Source organism: Chiroxiphia lanceolata, chromosome 5 (assembly GCF_009829145.1).
Source record: "Chiroxiphia lanceolata isolate bChiLan1 chromosome 5, bChiLan1.pri, whole genome shotgun sequence".
In the NCBI taxonomy this organism is placed as follows: domain Eukaryota; kingdom Metazoa; phylum Chordata; class Aves; order Passeriformes; family Pipridae; genus Chiroxiphia; species Chiroxiphia lanceolata.
The window spans coordinates 73,362,903-73,382,255 of NC_045641.1; the positions used below are offsets into that span (position 1 = coordinate 73,362,903).

Genomic DNA, 19,353 nt, shown 5'->3' on the forward strand with positions numbered 1-19,353 from the left:
ATAAGCAAACATGTATCATTTTCCAATATCAATCATTTCCCAAGGCAAAGGCAAGCTGAGTTATCTACTGCTATTACAGCAATAAACTGTGCTACTACTTCAAGGGCTTGGGGTAGGAGAAGCCATATATCAAGAGAAGTGCATTTAAAAAAACTTCAGGCACATTAAAAGAAACTTTATTTGTTTTCCTACAAACATAAACATGTTTACTAGTCTGCACTCTGCTCAAGCCACTATTTACACAGCAACTCTGTAAGAGCAGCTTAACAGCCTGATGACACAACATAATAAAGGCTTTACCCTCTGTGCCAAGGAAGGAATATTCCCTCTATCCTGCAATACACTGGATTTCTGAAAAGAGGAAACTGTTCTCTTTGCTAAGGTGCTTGTCTCCATCACCCTTCAGCAGGAGCTGCTAGTGAGACTTCTTGAAGGAGCAGGGGACTAGTGTGGGTGAAAACGTGCCTGGTGTTACTTGACGGTGCTGAAAGATCAAGTACAACAACACAGTTTCAGTTTTCAGCTGAGAACTCAAACGCAGCACTTCCCTTCACCTCCCGTGGACCTCACCGTGAATTCCCAGCTCCCTTGCTCCTGCTGAAGTCAGTGACCACTGAATATGCACAAGAATTGCTGTTCTCTGCTTCAAAAGCTTGCTTAAAAACTCTGCCCAGAAAGGCAGGTATCCCTCCAAAAACACTAACGCTGTGCTTTGCAAAATGCATCAAACCCCCCCACCCAGCAAAATCCCAGGAGACACTCCCCCCATAGCACTGACTGTTAATATTTGAGTTTAGATTTTTGGTTTTCTCTCACCTGTCCTGACTAAGGCCTCATCTCCAAGTGAGCAAAACAGAGAGTAGCAGTTTGTAACGTGGCTACTGGAAGAAAATCACATCCCTTCCTTTCAATGGGTTTGGCTTTTATTCTCATTAGAACAAAATAAACAAACCAGGCCACTTTTAAAAAGCTCAGGAGTGGAGCTGCAAGCACAGGAAAATGAATATTTGGGACAGAGTTGTCATTTTAATGCGATTCTGTATAGCAATGAGGGTAAAGGCTATCTGACCTTAATCAATGTGATTACATCTATACATACAGTCTTTCTCTGATTCCCTTTAAAAACAATTCCTATTGAACTACAGCTTTTGGCATTATTTATCAACAGATTATTGTTTGTGGAAGAATGCTACCTTCCTGCTCGAACTGTTCCAAGGCTGACTCACATCCTGGTAATTCATTAATACATAACATGATTCTAGTCCAGTGAAGTCATTTCTGCACTATACACATCATAAATCCTACAGCATCAACTGAAAATTGTATCTCAAATTCTCTTTCTAAACACTAATGGAACGTTTGTCTTGGCTTCCCACACACATCAGCAAGGAGAGGGGGCCAGGCAGAGCTGTAAAAAGCAATTTGATAGCAGTATACTTTTATAGAGTTTAAGAGTGTAAGAGCTACCATACTGAATGAGACCTGAGGTCAAACTAATCTACTGTCTTACTTCCAACAGTAGCCTGTGTCAGAAGCTTCATGGGAAAATGGAAGTGGAATAATCTGTCCCATCTGCCCTCCCCACATTAGGTCTCATCCCATTAGAAACTGATTTAAAGCCTAGATTGTGAGGTTTAATATTCCTTCCAAAGAACATTCCCCTTTAACTTATGAAAACACTGTGCTGCAGAGGGGAGAGCAGGAGGTGGGGGGGGATGTATTTGTTTTCATGTTTCAGCAAACTTAATTGCTACAACCAACACGGCAGATACTATCACTTGGCAAACAAAACTTGTACTGGCTAGAGCTGTTTTTACTTCATGCCTGGGGCATTTATTGTTTCTGGGTATGATCCTGCAACCCTTTTTTTCTCACAGAGGCAGAAAACGCACCACTATTCACAGTCTCACTGACACCAAGTGTAACAGAGAGGATTTTGAAAAGTATTCCTTTCATTGACAGTGTAACATGTTGCTTCCCAGCAGAGTACTTTTTTAATCTGATGCGAGGAGCAATATGGTGCTTGTCAGAAGCACGATATTTTTGCAAGGCTCAGTGGCACAGAATGCCTTAGAGAAAATCTACACAGGGAGGGAACATCATCAGTGACAGGGAAGTCATCCTGAATTTTCCTTCTGTGAGCCAGTCTGGTTTCCACAAGCAGCTCCCAGTATCTCCTCCAGCACAACACTGATTCTCACTGGTTTTTGAGCTGCATTAGCAACTGAACCAGCACTGCTGTTTATATGCCAAGAGTCCACACAATTAAACACTCTGGGCTAGACTCAGCTGGACTGGGTGAAAATCAGCCTCTGTCAAATCAATGTATTTTATAAGTCAGAGCACAGCCATCTCATCACAGAATCACAGAATATGCCCAGTTGGAAGGGACCCACAAGGATCATCCAGTCCAACCCTCAGCCCTGCACAGGAGTCACCCCCTGTGCCCTAGAGGATCAGCCAAACCCTCCTGGAGCTCTGGCAGCCTTGGTGCTGTGCCCACTGCCCTGGGGAGCCTGGGCAGTGCCCAACCACCCTCTGGGGGAAGAACCTTTCCCTGAGATCCAACCTGAGCCTGCCCTGACACAGCTCCAGCCATTCCCTGGGCCCTGTGGATGAGTGCATCAAGGCAAAATCACTCTCCTTCACGTGTATCACACAAAGGAGTATTGACAGGGGAATGGTTTGAGTCTCCTCATCCCTCTCCCTCATTAATCACCCCCCACAGTGGCACCAACTCACCCCATTCAAGTGGTGCAAGGCAATAAGGACCAGCAGGTTCCTTTAGTGTGGTAGCACTGCAACTCTGCTGAGTACAACAGCCTTCTCCTTGATATAAATGAGAGCAAAATGAGTTCTGCGTGTTTTTTTTGACTGCTGAAGACCTCAAACTTACAGTAAATGCACATGAAGACTCAGGAAAAAGTCCATGAGGGGACTTTAAAGTCTGCTTGCTCCTCACCCCAGACAGCAAATGTGCTCTCTGGGATCCACTTGCCTCACAAGGACACAGACAGCAGCAGCCTCATGGCTTTCTAATGCTCTCCACCCTCTACAGTTCAGTCCTGACCATGAAGGTGACAACCTAAGTGAGAGATTTGTGTGGGTTCAGCTAAAGATGTATTTTAAATATTAAGACAAAAACCCACACCAGGCAGTAAAATTTCTGCTGGTGCCCATCTCATCTGGCTGTGAAACTGTATGTTACTGCCCTTCCAGAAAGGAGAGGAAGGCTAAATAATGTTATTTTTATTAAACATTTGCGTTCTTTTCCATATATTTAATGGAAGGAGAAAAGGGAAGAGAGGGGGTAGACCAACAATGAAACTTTCCAACACTCTTCCCTGGAAAGTTGGCCAAACTGCATTGAATTTGAGGAGCCTGTTGTCTTTTAAATTGACTCATGTGAAAGCTCAGTTCTAGCACTGGCCTGGATTAGCTGGAGTCTTGAATCAGCTCTTTCCCATTTAATGTTCTTCACAGCCTCTGGGACTGCACCAGGGTACACTCAGCTACAACTCAGGGCAAGAAGAGCTGGAGCAACAGAAGTGAGGTAAAAAGATAGCTTGGCTTGGCTGGCAGAATGATGACATAAAATTCCTCTGTCCTGACATTCCTAGGAAGTTCCTCAGGATTTTAAAGCTGAATACTCCTGTCCTTCGTTTCCACAGTGCAGATGCTCCAGCCCTGACCTCTGTGCATGTGTTTTGTTAAGTAATCTTGGATGGGTGACTGTGTCCTACACAAATCAAGGGAAGGGGTGTATATCCTTATCCTGAGAACTCCATCAGGTTCTGTAACTGGGACCAGGCCAGTTGCTTTACTGGGTTACATGATCAAATGTGAGTGGCAGGTCACTGTCATGTAGCCCAAGGTGCAAACCTCTTTGCCATTTTTACTTTTTAATTTGGTTACTCTGTGTCAAAGATGTCTAGTGATTCAGTGCTGCCAGTGTGGATGCACTGATTTATTTGGGATTAAACTGGTCCTATACATCCATATTTACCATCAATGGTTCCATACAGAAGAGTATAGTGAGATCTTTGTAGCTAATCTTTACATGGGCTTCTGGAGGCCAAAAATAATTCCCACAAACACTTTCTATCTGTCCCTCCCTGTATGATTAATCCCTCATTTCATACCCATTTTCAAAATGGAGATACCATGCTGGGAGATTCAAATCTTGCCCTTGGAAGGCTAATAGGGCATATTTCACACAAATAAGTGAAAAGGTGGATGTTATGGCACTGTTTCAAGACCAGGCCTGCAGGATCCTTGGATCATAGAGAGTTACTGTGTTTTTCAAGCTGCTGTGTTTCTTTCTCTCATTCTGGAATGAAATAAGGCTTCTCTTGACAATTATGCATTGGGAGCCCTATGTAAAGCATCCCTCTACTAACAGATCAATCATAGAGTCAGCTAGGTCTAATCACCTCAAATTCCCTGGAACTAAGGGCTATTTGGCAGTAAAAAATGGCCAGTCTCTCATTTAACAGTGTTATTTTAGGACTGAATGGATTACAGTTCTGTGGTGCAGCAGGTTAACACAGAAGGCCTGAGGCTGTGTTTGAATAATATTCCAGATCATAAGTAAAAACCAGGTGTGGATGGCTAGAGATAATAAGTATATCCTGTAACCTATCTCTTGTAATTAGAGAGAAAAACACCTCAAATCAGCTGTACCTGGACTTCTACTGGATACCTTTGCAGCATTAAATAGCAAACTGTGCCCACAGAAAATCACTGGAGGGAAAATTCAATATCCATGAAGCAAGGGGGCAAATGCTCTTTGGGATTTCCTGCTCTACAAACATGCATCACTGAATTTCCTTTGGGCAGGCACCAGCACTACCCAGAGCAGACTGTTAGACCCTGTGTTCCAGTGCCTACCTACAGAAGAGTCAATGCATTTGTTTAAAATCTGGTAGGAAGGGAACAAAGAATAACCAACAGTCAAACAGGCAATACCTCAAAGCATATAAAAAATGTCTCCTGTGGCCTTAGAGAAGCCCCAAAAATGCCATGCAGGTATTCCACATGCCCCAGAGGACAGTCATGTCCTTTTATTACAGTGTCTGTATCAATTCAAATGGTTGGTGAAAAGGCTCCTTCGTGTCTGAACATCGTGTCTGGGAGCTCTTGCAATCACCAAGCCTCACTTCAGCCTTCTGTGGAAGCTGTAAGTGGACTAAAATGATGTAAAAATGCCTTGAACTGCCCCCTGCAGAAGTTTAAACTCCTCAGTGTAGAGGGATTTGTCTCTGTTTTGGACAGAGGTGGCGAGAGGCAGAGGGTGAGTGTGGGCTGAGCAGACTCAAGCATTACATGTTGATCACTGGATGTTCCCACTGAAAGCACACTTTTTTTTCCCCTCAAGGTAATACATCTTTCCATCTCTACCACTCCCTGGAGAAATTTATGACAAATGTGTGTGCTGTCTCTCACTGCCTTGCTTTGCAAAAAGCAATTCCTAGAGCACGAAGAGAAACTTATTTATGATAGAATTTCACACATTTTTCTGGGTGCTTAATGAAGCTTGAACTTGAGTGGAGCAGAGAGGCTGCTTATTGTTGATCTTTTTTCGAGATCACTGCACAACAAACAGAAACTGAATAAGCAATTAAGTTAACTGGCTTTAAAACTCATATTGGCTAAGGATTAAGGTAATTATGTCTGAGCTTACACACATTCATTGCAGCTTCATTTCACTGCAGCGAGTCTCGCCTGTTTGCTTGTTGCTGATGTCATTCTAAAAGTGATCTGAGTTGTTGTCCTTCTATTAATTACCAAAAAGGTTACAAACACAAGTTCTCCTTGCTATAAATGTAGCTATGTTACTTTTATTACATGTTCAAAGGAGAGGCAGACCACTTTTGCTAAGTTTATATAAACAGATCCAACTATTTCTTCCTGCATCCAAGAATTTACAATACCTTAGACTTAAGGGATCAATTAAAATAAAGCTGCATTGTCATATGGTGATTTCACTGTCAAAGGAGGGAAAAAAATCTATTTTTAAGTCTAGGTTAAAAAAGAGACTCTGGGAAAGCAGCATCAGTCTCCACAATATTACTGGCAGGGCAATGTGGATTCTTCACCTTCTGGGTTAGAACTAAGTTTCCTTTTAAATGGCTGGAATGCAGGGGAGGGGAAAGGAAGGGAACCCCCCACATTCTCCTTGTCTAACAAGGAGCCACAGCGTGAGAACCACTCCCTAGCGGGAGTAATCTGTGATTGACAATGGTTTTCTTTGCAGCCAGGGCTAAAAATGGTTTGGTTGCAAACAGACAAATGCAGGACATTTTAAGGCCCTTTGCAAAAGCAGGGGCTTCTTACACAACCACGCTACATGCAGGGTGGCACCAAACAAGCAGAATTCCTAAAAAATCAGTGGATTTTCATATAAGGATATGAGCAACAACAGAAAAGGAATAAACTCCCTTGTAATGGGCAAATTCACAGAAGGCAGATTCACAAAACCTGAAGGTTTCTTCCCCGGGCAGCCCAGGCATTCACACGTGTGATCTTAGGCAAGCTGCTATATTTGGCTTCACCCTTCCTGCCTAAAAACTGAAAGAGAAATACTTTCCTCTTCACAGAGAGGATGAATGTGTGTAAGGCATTTGGTATGATGGGGTGGGGGCTCTGCAAACAACCAGAACAAAGTCTGAGCCTGATACAATTTCCCTGTAACCTCCAAGTCAGTTTTGAGGTCTACAATGAAAGGACATCAAGGAAATTAGGTGAGGTGGGACAACTTCAGAATTTCACAGGGTGTATGGAGGAGCTTTTTTACTGAAACATGTAAAATTGCCTTGTGCTGAAGTTAATGATGATACAAATAAAGTTATGCAGCAACAGCTTACTTGTATTTTCCAACATATTGTCTGAAAAATGTTGCTAACGTGAACTGTATCTCTGTGGCTTTGCTCTTCACTGATTACTTCCTGTGAATAATGTTCAAAGCCTTATCCAGGGGTTCTGCAGGTTGTAAAAGGGCAAGCTTACCAGCTGTTTCCATGGGCATTTTGCCTGAGGTTAGTAGAATCTGTTCCTTGCTGTTAGTATTGAGCACATTTGGAGATGAACGTTCTATACACAAGAGAGACCATCTGAACTAAAGAGGACTCAGTCCCCAACAATGCACACTTCTACAGTGCTAAGTGAGTATTTTGTAAACATGTTGATTAGTAACGGAAATAAATCTTTATTTAAAAAAAAAAAAAAAAAGGAAACCAGAGGAGAAAGGCAATGTAGACAGAAAGACCATAAATCATAGAAACTCTATTATGAATCAAAACAACAGATGCAACATGAACAACAGCGTCTTTTATAAACAGAAATTAGACTTTTCTATTTCAAGCACTGGAAAGGCTAATATGCCTAAAATAAATTTCTCTGAATCTCTCATTAATGTTCTATGGTCAGTGCTGACTGGCTGTTAAAAAAACCTGTGCATGATTTATATCCCAAAAGAGTCACTAACCCCAAAACAGAGTTTTCCGTCAGACCTGTCATTAATAACCACAACCACTTCCCCTAACTATACTCCTTTTGCAGCAGAAGCAGCAAAGTACAGGTGATTCACACATCAGTGATTTCTTGCTCTATATTCACTTCCCTTCTCTCTTTATTAGCACTGACTGCATGAGTCACCAATTATCACCTTAAGCACCACGCAGGAACTGAATTATCACAGTGCTCCCTCCACAACGCAGGCATCACACCACGGCTGCTGTAATCAGTCTCTGGGGCCCAAATACCTCAGACTTCAAACAGGAAATGAATTTGTCCTCCCCTGTGAAGAACCAGCGTTTCTGGGACTGGAAGAACTTGCCCAGCCCCAAAATTCTCTGGGCTTGCACTAATCTGTTACAGCAACAGATAAGCTGCAGTTTACCAATCAGAGTGTCATGCAGAGGCCAGACAGTGCCTGCCCTTCCTCATGGACAATGGGAACAGCAGGATGGCCAGACCATGTTGATACTTCCATGTCTCATCACACGAGGGAGAGAAGAAGACCAGCCACTGCTTTAATCCTTGCAGGGTATTGTTCCAAGAGACTCACTCATTCTGTAGCCCAGGCACAGGAGGAAAGAAAACTCACTGGAACAACATTTACAGAGCTGCTTCCAGATTTCCATTGTCATGACAGAAACCTGGTTGTTTACAGGGAGCTTTCAAAGCCTATTCTACTAACTTTTCTCTTTGAGTTTTTCACTGGTGTAATTGCAATTAGTTCAGTGGTGAAACCTCTGACTGACACCACAGTGAGAGCATGTCATGACACGTGAAATTCATGGACAGAAGGTATTCCTGACTATCCCTAAATACATCAAGAAGTTTCTTTTTAACATTTTGTTCCCGTTTTCAGCAGGTAAATCAAAACCTGACAACTTACCCTTGTCTGACATGATCCTACAATGTTATTTCTGCCCAACCTGTGCTACCCTGAGCTCTTCTCATCCTGTCCAGCTTGAAACCAGCCTTTCCCTGACTCCTTTGTGCCTAATCCCACAGTCAGGGCGGAGAAGCATTCCCAGATGGTGGATGGAAGTACCAACGAAAAGCAATGGAAAAATTTATGAATGGCATATGTATCTTCAGACCTTGGTTTCTCTTTTGTGGATGAACAAAGAAACTCTAAAATACTAACACTGTTTTGGACTTCTGCATGTTCAAAACCCTTTGCAAATAATCACGGATTAATAAAATTTTAATTGAATATATCCTGCTTCCTCTTCTCTCTCTGTCGACGCTCATCTTTATAGCCTTTACCAGGGTTTTTTTAAAGAGCTCAAATGCTTCAAGCATCATTACTCCAAAGGTACATGGTTAGTACCTTGGAAATAGTTGTGCACTTAATTAGTCATAGAATAAATAACATCATATTACTTAGATAACAAATCATGACGTGCACAGCAGAGGATACAAGCCACACTTCATTTGAATTCCCACAAAACACCACCATTATCCCCCCACAAACAGTTTCTGCTCTAATTTGTGAGCTCACAAATTAGACTCTTTTTTTTTCAGTTTAAACCTTGCAAATGCTCTATTCCAGTCTGTTACTCTAAACAACTCTGGTCTAAGTAATATAAGCCTCTCTCCCATTAAGATCATAGCAAATTAGAGGATTTGAACATAAGGCTCTTTGCCTGAGGCTATTCCACGATGCCACTTGGATTTTTACACTTCGACAGGACACTTGCATTCCTGCTACTAAAAACATTGAAACAAGACATTTCCAGCAACCTCCTAACCCCACCTCAGAAAATGGAAATCTCATAGGTCTTTTCCTAACCCTACTTCCTGTGACAGCATCATTAAAACCTGTAGTACAAATGAATTAATTACCAAAAAAAAAATAAAAATCCACTGGAAACAACATCCTCATTATACAAAGAGTAAAGTAAATGAAGCATTACCTTGGCAGGTCCTTTCATCTGTGAGCAGTTTGTAGCCTTTCTGGCAGCTGCACTCAAAGCTGCCAACTGTGTTTCTGCAGAAATGGTCACAGCCCCCGTTGTTCACCAAGCACTCATCGATATCTGCCAAGAATGAACAGCAAAAATTCAGCTCTCGACAGCAATCCAGGGCAGGAGTACAGGAATTTACTCAGATCCCCAAGGAGGCTGTCCCTGTTAGGAACCAGGCTGGTCAGATGTGTCCCTTCCCAAACCTGTCTCACAAGGCTCACAGGAGAGCCACGAGCTGAGTTGTTCAGGAGACACAGGTATGTCCCCCAGAGCTGAAACTCAACAAAGCTGAGGTGTTTTGATGTTGAGGAGCATTCAGGGAAGCTCCTCTGCAGATGTAGTGGGTCTGCCTGACAGAAGACTTCAACCAGTCTCCTTTACTTTCTCCAGGAACTATCAAAACCCAAGAACAAGGTTAAAAACTGAAATAATAACAAACACAAAATAAACCATATTTGAATTCTGAAAAAATGCCTACATAAACAAATGTAAGGATACATTTTTTTCCAGAATTAGCATTATATGCTAGTTTGTCCATTATTCGGTGACACAGTGTCACTGAACACCCATTTTCGTGTGTCTAACTTTTCTCACTTGGTATAACAGAAGAGCAACTAACATGTCAAATGTTGCTTCTGAAGGCAGAGTACCTACTGCCTTTATTTGAAAGCCACATATATATATATAATATATATATATTTATATGTATGAAGGACAGGATCAATGGCTCTGACTTTAAATAATGATTATGAAGTGCACTGATGACCTTGAAAAGACCTCTGTTTTGACTTTCATACAGGTGATTCTACTTCTTGCACCTTTTAACTTCTCCCAAAGGTGCTGAAGAACTGGAATGACCAGTCCCTTTTCCAACCCATAAAAGGTTGTGCAGTAAGTATATGAGAGGCCACAAAACTTCATTTGAAACACAGAGCATCTTTCCAGTCACAAAGCCATGGATCCATGTTTATTGGAAAAAGAAAAAAGGTACTCTTGTTTTTTCAAGAGAAGAACAGTGCCAAAAAATAGCTCTTTTTATGAATGCATACAGTGAAGCCTTGGCTCCCCACTTTCTGGAAGTGAAAACAAGATGTGGAGAGTGATGTTTCCTCTCGAAAAGCCTCTTGCTGTAAGAGCTTTGAAATCTTCAGGTAGCAGCTGGCCATCTAAAAAGCCAATCTTGCAAAGTGCAAATCTAGATGCCAAAAGATCCAATATGTGGAGGTGGAAATTTATCAAAACCAGCATGATGATGGTGAATGAAGGGCGTGTTTTAAAAATTATTTGAATTCAGGGCGACTCTCACTGGAAGTCATTAACTAATTTTTGGAAACACATGATTACCAACATGGGAGAGTGGCATGGCTCTTATCACATCTCTGCATGTAAAATATAAGCAGCAGCAAGAGGAGTGAGGTGGTAAGCCTGAAAATTCTAACAGCAAATCCAGAGAGGCAAATTCAGCCCACGTTTCTGAAGAGCCCTTTGCTGCACACACATTGACATAAATATGCTCAGCACTCAGATAAGCAAGAATAATTGTATGTTGTTATAAAGGTTTTCTTAAAAGAGTTGCATTTGTGGCAAAGAGGAAATTTGCTCTGAGACCCTCTGAACTGATACTGCTGCTTATTACTTTTGTGTCTGCTTGTGCAGAGGAGAGGTTTTTGCATTGAATCCTGTTAAAAGAATGAGTGTAAATTGTAGGCAGCAGCTGTGGGGATATCACACCCTGAGAGCTTTGCACAAGCCTGCCCAAATCTTTATGTCTCAGGCAACAAAGTTCTCGAAGTGATCAGACATCTGGTGTCATGTTTGTTGTCTGTGGTCCTCCAGCTTTGGGGATCTGGCCAGCCAAGAACAGACAGCCCTGGGCTCCCAACCTGATACATCTGCAAAGAACAGGCTGAGGGTGTCTCTACATAATCCCGTGAGACTGGAGGCAGAAACCCACTTGTTTTCAGCTGTGATCACCTGCACAGCTCAAGATCAGCAGTGAAAAAGCAGTGAAAACAGGACTTTTTGGCCCAATTCCTGCATGTTGGCATTTCCACTTGTAGGAGTGATTTGATAGGAGCTCCAGCTCGTGCAACTTGGGACTGTGTTGAGGGTCTTATGATGGATTACCACAAAAGGTCCCATCCTTTTGCACAGCACAGGTGTAACCTAACCACAGTTTAGCTTGCCCTGACAATACTGTTGGACAAATGGAATTGTGAATTAAAATTACTAATATGTTATGCATCATATACACACAGAGCAGTCATCCATCATTAAGAAGATATCTTTTACCCTGTGATAAGAACAACATGACCTTTGGGCTACTCTGCTGCCTGAGCCTGCTTGAAGCAGAAATTACTTGCAGCCTGTCAAACATCATTCTGGAGTAACGATTGATGTTTTAAATGATGGCCCCTGCATTTCACATGTTAAATTCCAAATTCCAGTCTCACTGACTTTCTTTTCAGGGTCTCTGAAGACCAAAAGGGACAAAAATGAAACCCTGCTGGCATGAGAGGGTAGATTTTAGGCTGCTAATAACTGTAATTCCACTGACAATGCAGCATATCAGTTCTACACCAGCAATTCTTCGGAGTAATTCAGAACCAGGACCTGGGTAAAACCTGGGAGAGTCCACAGGAAAAGAAAGTATTTAAACATTTCTTCTAACTGGAAAACATGATGTGACCTTTTGAAACCAGGACCATCAAAACAGAATAGAGGTCAAAACTGTTAGCTGCAAAAACATTCTAAATAACATAAACAGTGCCAACGTCTCTGCTTTCACTGTATTTCTTTCCACGACCATAGCGAGACTGACAAGGCATGTAAAAATTATTTCACTCTGTGGCTGCATTTCACTTGGAAGAGAGCAGTATCATGTCTAACTGGTTCACAGGAATTGCACCATGTCTATATCCCCACTATTTTTCTTTCCACAGCTATAAATAATTCGGGTTATGAGCCATGTGAAAATAAATGATTCCACTGCGTGAGAAGGTGAGGCCCCATTTATCTTTAAACTCACTGGTACCCAACTTTGTCAAGTGCCTCTCTGAACTTCACGGAGAGCAAAGCATGTCTGCCTGTCCTGTAGGGAGAAAAAACACAGTAGAAACCCACCGTGGTATCTCTACCAACTCTGACATTATTTAGTCAACTATCCCCATACTATTACTGGGACTGGAGAGGAGTCATAAACCTGGAGTCTCCCAACACAGTTCTCAAGTGGCTCCTTTTCAGCTGATGATCCAGGTTGCAGAAGAATGGCTCCAACTTCCCACAGTGCTCTTCTGCTCCCCTTTATCCTCGGGAATGCAAAAGAACATAAAGAACTGTATTTCTCCATGGGGGCTGTGCACAAAATGTCCCGATGGTCCATGATTAGACACTGTGTGGGTCATGTCAGACTAGGATGTCTGATGGGCTTTATTTGGCAATGAAATCCCACGGGATTTCTCCTAAAATAAGGCAATATTGTTAAATGATACCTTGCTCACAACAAGCTGTTGATCTGCTGCAAACACCAGGTGATGCAGCCAGCACAAATGTCCACATTCTTCTGGACAGCTGATTTCAGCAGAATGGAGGGGGCAGTGATTTCAGAAGGATGAAGGAGGAATGAACAAAATACTTCCAAAGCAACTGATGATCCTGAAGTTTTCTGAGGATCTCAAAATACGAGGGAAGCAGTGGAATCAGCTTTAAATAGAACTTTTCAGCTTTAAATAAAGGCACAGAAACTCAGATGCTCTGTGATAAGCTGCACAGTCACGATTTGACTCGGGTTAACAGGCAGACCATTATTTTTCTTTTCATGACCTCGTGAAGATTAATGGGAATGGCTGCTCCTTCTCCACTTAAAGCTCTGCTCAGTGTAATTCATATTTGGAAGGACCTGGTTCTGATCAGGGTGCATTTATGCACTCGTGTGTGCATATGAACTCCCGAAGATCTGCCTTGCTGCATACAAGTCAGGAACAAATTAAAACCTAGGGATTTTGGGTGACTTGGAACTTTCATATAAGCTGCTTAAAGGCAACTGAAAGGGTAATCAACATGCAATCTTCACTTAGCTCTTGAACAATGATGGATATGGAGATTTCCAAAGCCTCATCACAGGCGGAAGTGAGGATTCTCCTTTCAATGGCTGGACAAATATTTGAACTGATTGTGTCTGTCTAATCCTTTGCAGATTTAAAATGCTACCCAGCTCCAGGAAAATCATATACTCCCAGATCAGCCTGAAATAATTATAGAAACTCCATAACCTTCTTGTTTTTAATAATGACATGTTAGGACTAATAATGCTATTACCAGTACTCAGCACATATTAATATAAATGTATTTTCTGCGAGTGCTCTTATTCCCTGATTTCTCAATCTTCCTTTGCTTTTCTTTCCTTCCCTTTTCTCATGCTTTTACAAATCACCACTGTCCCCTAAACCTCCTAACTAGTGTTGCCCTGTTGACACAGATATAAGTTCCCTGATGCACACAGACCACAAAGTACTTCATAAAGCAGCCACAAAACTTTTTAACCCCGTGTCAGAGGCGGGGAAATAGAGGAACAGAAAAACAAACTAACTCATCCACACTTGAATCCAAGCCCAGTGCACAACTCAGTGGGCTCCCTTGGTGTTGCCACTCAGCACTGGCTTCCACAAAACACATGTTGTTCCACCTTTCAAATATTACAGAGCCCCCAGTGCTCAGACTGCAGTTGTTTTGATATTTGCCTGTCACTTTGCAATAAAATTTGAAAGGCATTAACTCAGGATTAATGTGGGCATAAGCTATCAGGCTACACTTGCAATACTCCAAATATTCCGTAGCATCTTAGATAATGCACACCAGGGTTATCTTATTAAGGTAGGAAGATAATTTCATATCCTCAGACTCATTGGATTCAGTGCCACTGTGAGAAAATCTAAATCAAAGCAGAACACAAGTTCTGCTGTTCCCTCCAGAAAACATCCAGCCAGCTGTTTTGGGGTTTATTTACATGGAGTTAGTCCTAGTTCCAGTTTTACAATAGGTTTATCCAGCAGTTTGGGCAGGGTGTGACACTTCTCTGCTTTCCTTCATCTGTGGAATGGAGTATTGGTAATTATCACGATGTTTTATGGATCAATACTTTAAAATGGACTATTATAAGTGAACAAAGCATTATGGATTGAAGTAATTAGTAATTTTAGAGGAATTACAGTTGGTTTTAGCTCCTGATTTGGGCTTCTGAATGGTTTGATACAGCAGCTGGCACTGTTCTGCCCTGGCAGATTTTGTGAGTGCCTGCAGAATTGTGATGGCCACCTTTACTTCAGGAAGCACAACTGCTGTCCCACCACTCTCCCTGTGACTGCACAGCTCAGGGAGCTTCCCAGCAGGCTCTGCATGTTCTAGCCAGGAATAATTCTATTTAGGCAGTGTCTTCTGCTTCAGGATTTCAAAGGCCAGCAGCTTATGAGCTTCATCACATTAAACCTGCACAACACTTCTGCAGGAGAGATACATTTAATTAACTCTTCTTTCACAAACCTGAACCTGAGGCAGGTAGGGTAGTGTGTGACTTCCCTGCATCAGATAGCTGCAAAATGAAATAAGGCATATATTGCAGCACCTCTAATTTGAGTTCTGAGCTTCAACAACATCCTCATTTTCCCTCCCACAGTGCTAATTAACTGTAATGTATGATAATCATTACTGAACTGCAGTTCCACTAAGTAGCAAATGAAGATTCTCTGTTTAATTAGCTTTATGGTTAGGTTGTGGGGCAAGGCATTTTCCTAATTAACAGGATTAAATCTAGACTGGGCAGACAGGAATGAGTGTAATTAAAATTTAATCTCCCTCATCCTGAAAACAGGCTGCCCACAAAACAGAGAGCTTTGTGTAAATGCTCTCAGAGCATGGAAAGGTTGAGGCAGGTTTCAACACATTTCCCTCATGTCACTTTCTCAATTTTCACCTGTTATCTTTGCATTTTCACGAAGAAACCTGTCTTCCAACACAGATGGTAATCTGTCACATATGGATTTAGGTGTCAGCTATTCTCCTCCAGGACATATCCACTCTGACATTATCCACCAACCAATCAATAAAAGAGTCTGCCAGGCTGCCAAGAGATCAATCACCTTGTAAAACAAACATTATGTCCTATTATTTTCTTATTACAGTTAATTAGATTTATAAAACACAAAAACCTTCGAAAGTGGAAAAACTCAGGAAAGCTGTCAGAATAGGTTAGGCCCAGAGTTCTCAGCTGCAAAAGGGAAGGGGATTTACTAAATCTAATGTGAAAAGAAAGCATTTTCATTTAAATTTTTTTGCTGAACACTGAATTCTTTTCTTAACCTAAAAACATGTTAGTGCAATGCTATGAACCCAAACAGTGCGAGCTGTCTTAGGCTGTGACACCAGAATGTGAAGTGGACTGGAGACATAAAGGAACAGACTGATGGTCTTTTACTGTCTAGGCTGAGCTAAATGCTAAAACCACCCCTGCACCTCCATTCCCACCCTCAAAAAATGAAAAAAAAAAAAAAAAAAAAAATTAAAAGCCATAGGAATCCCAGAAAATAAAATCAGGTTTCCTCCTACTGTAATGTTTTGAGCAACAAAAATGCTTTTTATAAAACACAGGAGAGGGAGAAACAAGTGTGCAGATCTGGGGGCTGTGGTTAAAACAGTGGTAAAGAATTGTGCAAATACCTTGGGCTGCCTACTTATCTACCTTGATTATTCACACAGCCACTATGACCATAACAGTTCTACAAGTATTTTATGCAGGAAGAGCTGAGGCAGAAGAACTCTATGGGTTGCTGAAGGTTACACACAATAGCAACAGTAAAGGGGTTAATTTGCTGTTTCTCAAGGTATAAACCAGACAAAACTCAAGGAACTGATATCCCTGGGCATTTTCTCTGCACTAGATCTCACTAAAAAACCCCCAAGGCCTAGCTCTTTATTTAATTTTGCTGTGTAATCTCAATGCAGAGCACAGGAGTGAGTGAGCTGTGCATTGCTGGACCAAGACACAAGAATCCCCAGATTTAGTGCATTAACTCACTTTACATTTATTCATAATTGTCTTCATTTACCTTATTGGAATTCTTACCTGCTAAGGAAAGCCGTGTGCTTATTTCCAAGGACCTCAGTTTGCTTCTAAAAACATGTTTGTCTTAATTAAATAAAATTGAAAAATAAAATCGGTATTGAAGACATTTGTAGGTAGTGATGCTCCCTCTGAAGTGCCAGTGAAACTATGCCAGCTTTCCTGTGATAAAGCTACTCCTGCTGAAAGGGGCAGTTGAATACAATTAGCCCATGATAATTCAGATGCCTCATGGCTCTTAATGAATCTTAATGAAATTTGGCTGCTGACCAAAAATTAACCCTCCAAAACTTTTTGAAGGCACTACTTCAACCAACCAGGGATCTGTTCTGTACCAGGGAAGGCAGACACATCACTGAGAGCAGGATCTGATCATATTAAAAATCATATAAAACCCGTATTTTATGGTGAAGAAGGCAGAGATAAAAGAATGACAAAATACTGTAAGTTTTGAATGCTGGTAGCTTTGATTATGTGAGTAGTCAAGTAAAATTATGTGAGTCCCAAGTAACAGAAAACACAGCCCACTTTTCCAAAATGCACTGTGGTTGTTGATCCTCAGGGGGCTTTATATTGTTGAATAAATGCAAGGTCTTTTCAACAACTGAAATGCAAAATATGACCCTCTGAAGCATTAATTTAAAGGATTTGGCATTTTCAAAGGGGAGGTTCACAAAGACAAATAACAACTGCAAGTTTCTAGGGAACAGGGATATTGCCTAGTCATGAAAAAAAAACCCCTAACTTAGTACACATGAATTTATTTTGTGGGGATAGATGGAACCCTTGGGAGGGACTGAAACTCAACGAGTTACATGGCAGCTGACCCAAGTCTGCAATTTTTTAATGGAAGATAATTTGTTATATTATATTTGTCTGTCATGAACAAGTCTACAGCAGACAAATGAATTGTATGTCTTTAAGCCAAAAAAAAACCCAACCAAAACTAAAAGGCAATTCCCTCAAAAATAAGGAAGGGCAGTGAAAGTTTCACACATATTCTGGATTAAATAAATTTGCAGCAACAGTCAGGAAGGATTCTGCTTTCCATTCTCTTTTTTTTTTTGGTCTTTCCTTTTCTTCTTTCTGACAAATTTCAACCGTGTTGGTAGCTAAAATCTGCATTTATTTCCTTTTCTATAAATTGATTTTTTGTCATTGTGGCCTGCAACTTTAAGTGTCTCTTAGAAAGTCTGAATCAAATTATGCCTGTAAATCAAAAATTCAGTCAACATCCCCCCAGTGAGTGTCCAACTGCTCATTTTTCTGATCCCCTCACCAGGCTTCTGACCATCAGGAGTTTTCTATCTTTTCCTCCCCCAGGCCCCATTCATTCACTCATTTTCTGCTGCTCACCAGCATCTTTCTATCTCTCCCACATCTCCTCCACTACTTATGGTTTCATCCCAAACTTGGCTGAGCCTTCTCCTCTCTCTGTACCCCCCTGTGCCCCTCAGCTCAGATGCTCTATCACCTTACGGTGCACCAACAACACTCCACTCCCTGTTTCCTTTAAAAAAAGTGGGGAAAAATTAGAAACCTAAATTCCCAGTCTTAGGAGGGCTTGAACCAGCTGTTTCCAGGGCAGCAGATGATTGTGGCTCCCTCACTGGACATGACACAGAGCTTCCTACTGAGCTGCTGCAGCTGCCTGCTGGATGCTGCTCCTGTTTTCCTCAGGCTGGATTGATCTTGTATGTTCTTTGTCTTGAGACCTGGATAAAATCAATGTAACAGCATAAAATGACTGCAGCAGCCTCAGCAATAAGGCTGCTGCAGACAGGCCTTAATGTTTGCTTCTTTAATCCACGTTTGATTAAAGAAGCAAAGATTAAAAACATTGAAGGTGTTTTTGCAGCTACCTGGGAGCTCGTGCTCTGGTCCAATTTTCTGGTCCTGTCCATCTCTTCTAAAACAAGCAGCTCTTGTGATAAATTGAACTTGTGATAAATTGAACTTGACCACTACCCTTCCATCAGTCACTCAAGTTTTCCCTCTTTCAACCCTGATTTTTATGAGGGCTTTTTTTCTTTGGACAGACATGGTCTCACATCTTGCTTAGAGTCCTGTCAAACCAAAAATAACCCCAAAACTGCCTCTGTAATTTAATATTCCCTCTTGGCTTTAGTCTTTCCTTTGTCATTCCTATCAAGTCAATTATCTTTGTGTCTTCTTTCACCAACTACAAGTCTACCTGTTATCTCTGCAACATGCACAGGGTTGATTCATATGCCAAAAAATTCCCTGTGGAAGCATCTAGTGCATCACACTATAACTACAGGAGGTCTTCTCAGGGCTTTCCCAAAGAGGTCACAAAAGTGTGTGTTCTCAGAAAGTCTTGCCAGTACCTAAGCATTGAACAGGGCCACTGTTTTCATGACAAAATTCCCAATTTTCCTCTCATTTAATGCTGCTTTTGTTACCCTTTCCTTTGGTTAGGCAGCCCATCTACTGTTTCACAGTGTTAAATCACTGCCGTTGGCTGCCTGTTTGGCACAAATGCCTCTATTTTCTTAATCATATGGGTTTTGTCAAAAAAAAGAGGAGTATTTCTGCTGCTGCAAAATCTTCCCAGAAAATCTGTTGGTTGCTGTAAAGCAGTTGAGGAGATTCACACAAATCAGCCTTTACCAAGAAGACTTCCTTGCTTGCTTCTTGAAAAAACAATGGGATCCCCAAACTCTTCAACTATGCAGAAGCACTGGAAAATGGTCAGAAGTTGTTTGTCAGAAGGCAGAAAGCTCAGCCATTTTAACTGAA

General features: G+C 41.5%; 1 protein-coding gene across 3 annotated transcripts in view; it reads right to left on the bottom strand.

Annotated features, from left to right (window-relative positions):
- SCUBE1 (signal peptide, CUB domain and EGF like domain containing 1) overlaps nucleotides 1-19,353 on the bottom strand; it is a 175,972-nt gene that overhangs the window by 36,457 nt on the left and 120,162 nt on the right. For all 3 annotated transcript variants that reach the window (XM_032687259.1, XM_032687258.1, XM_032687257.1), the window contains one exon: nucleotides 9,429-9,551. In XM_032687259.1, coding sequence (XP_032543150.1) covers nucleotides 9,429-9,551 — 123 coding nt within the window. The remainder of the gene's footprint in view (nucleotides 1-9,428; nucleotides 9,552-19,353) is intronic.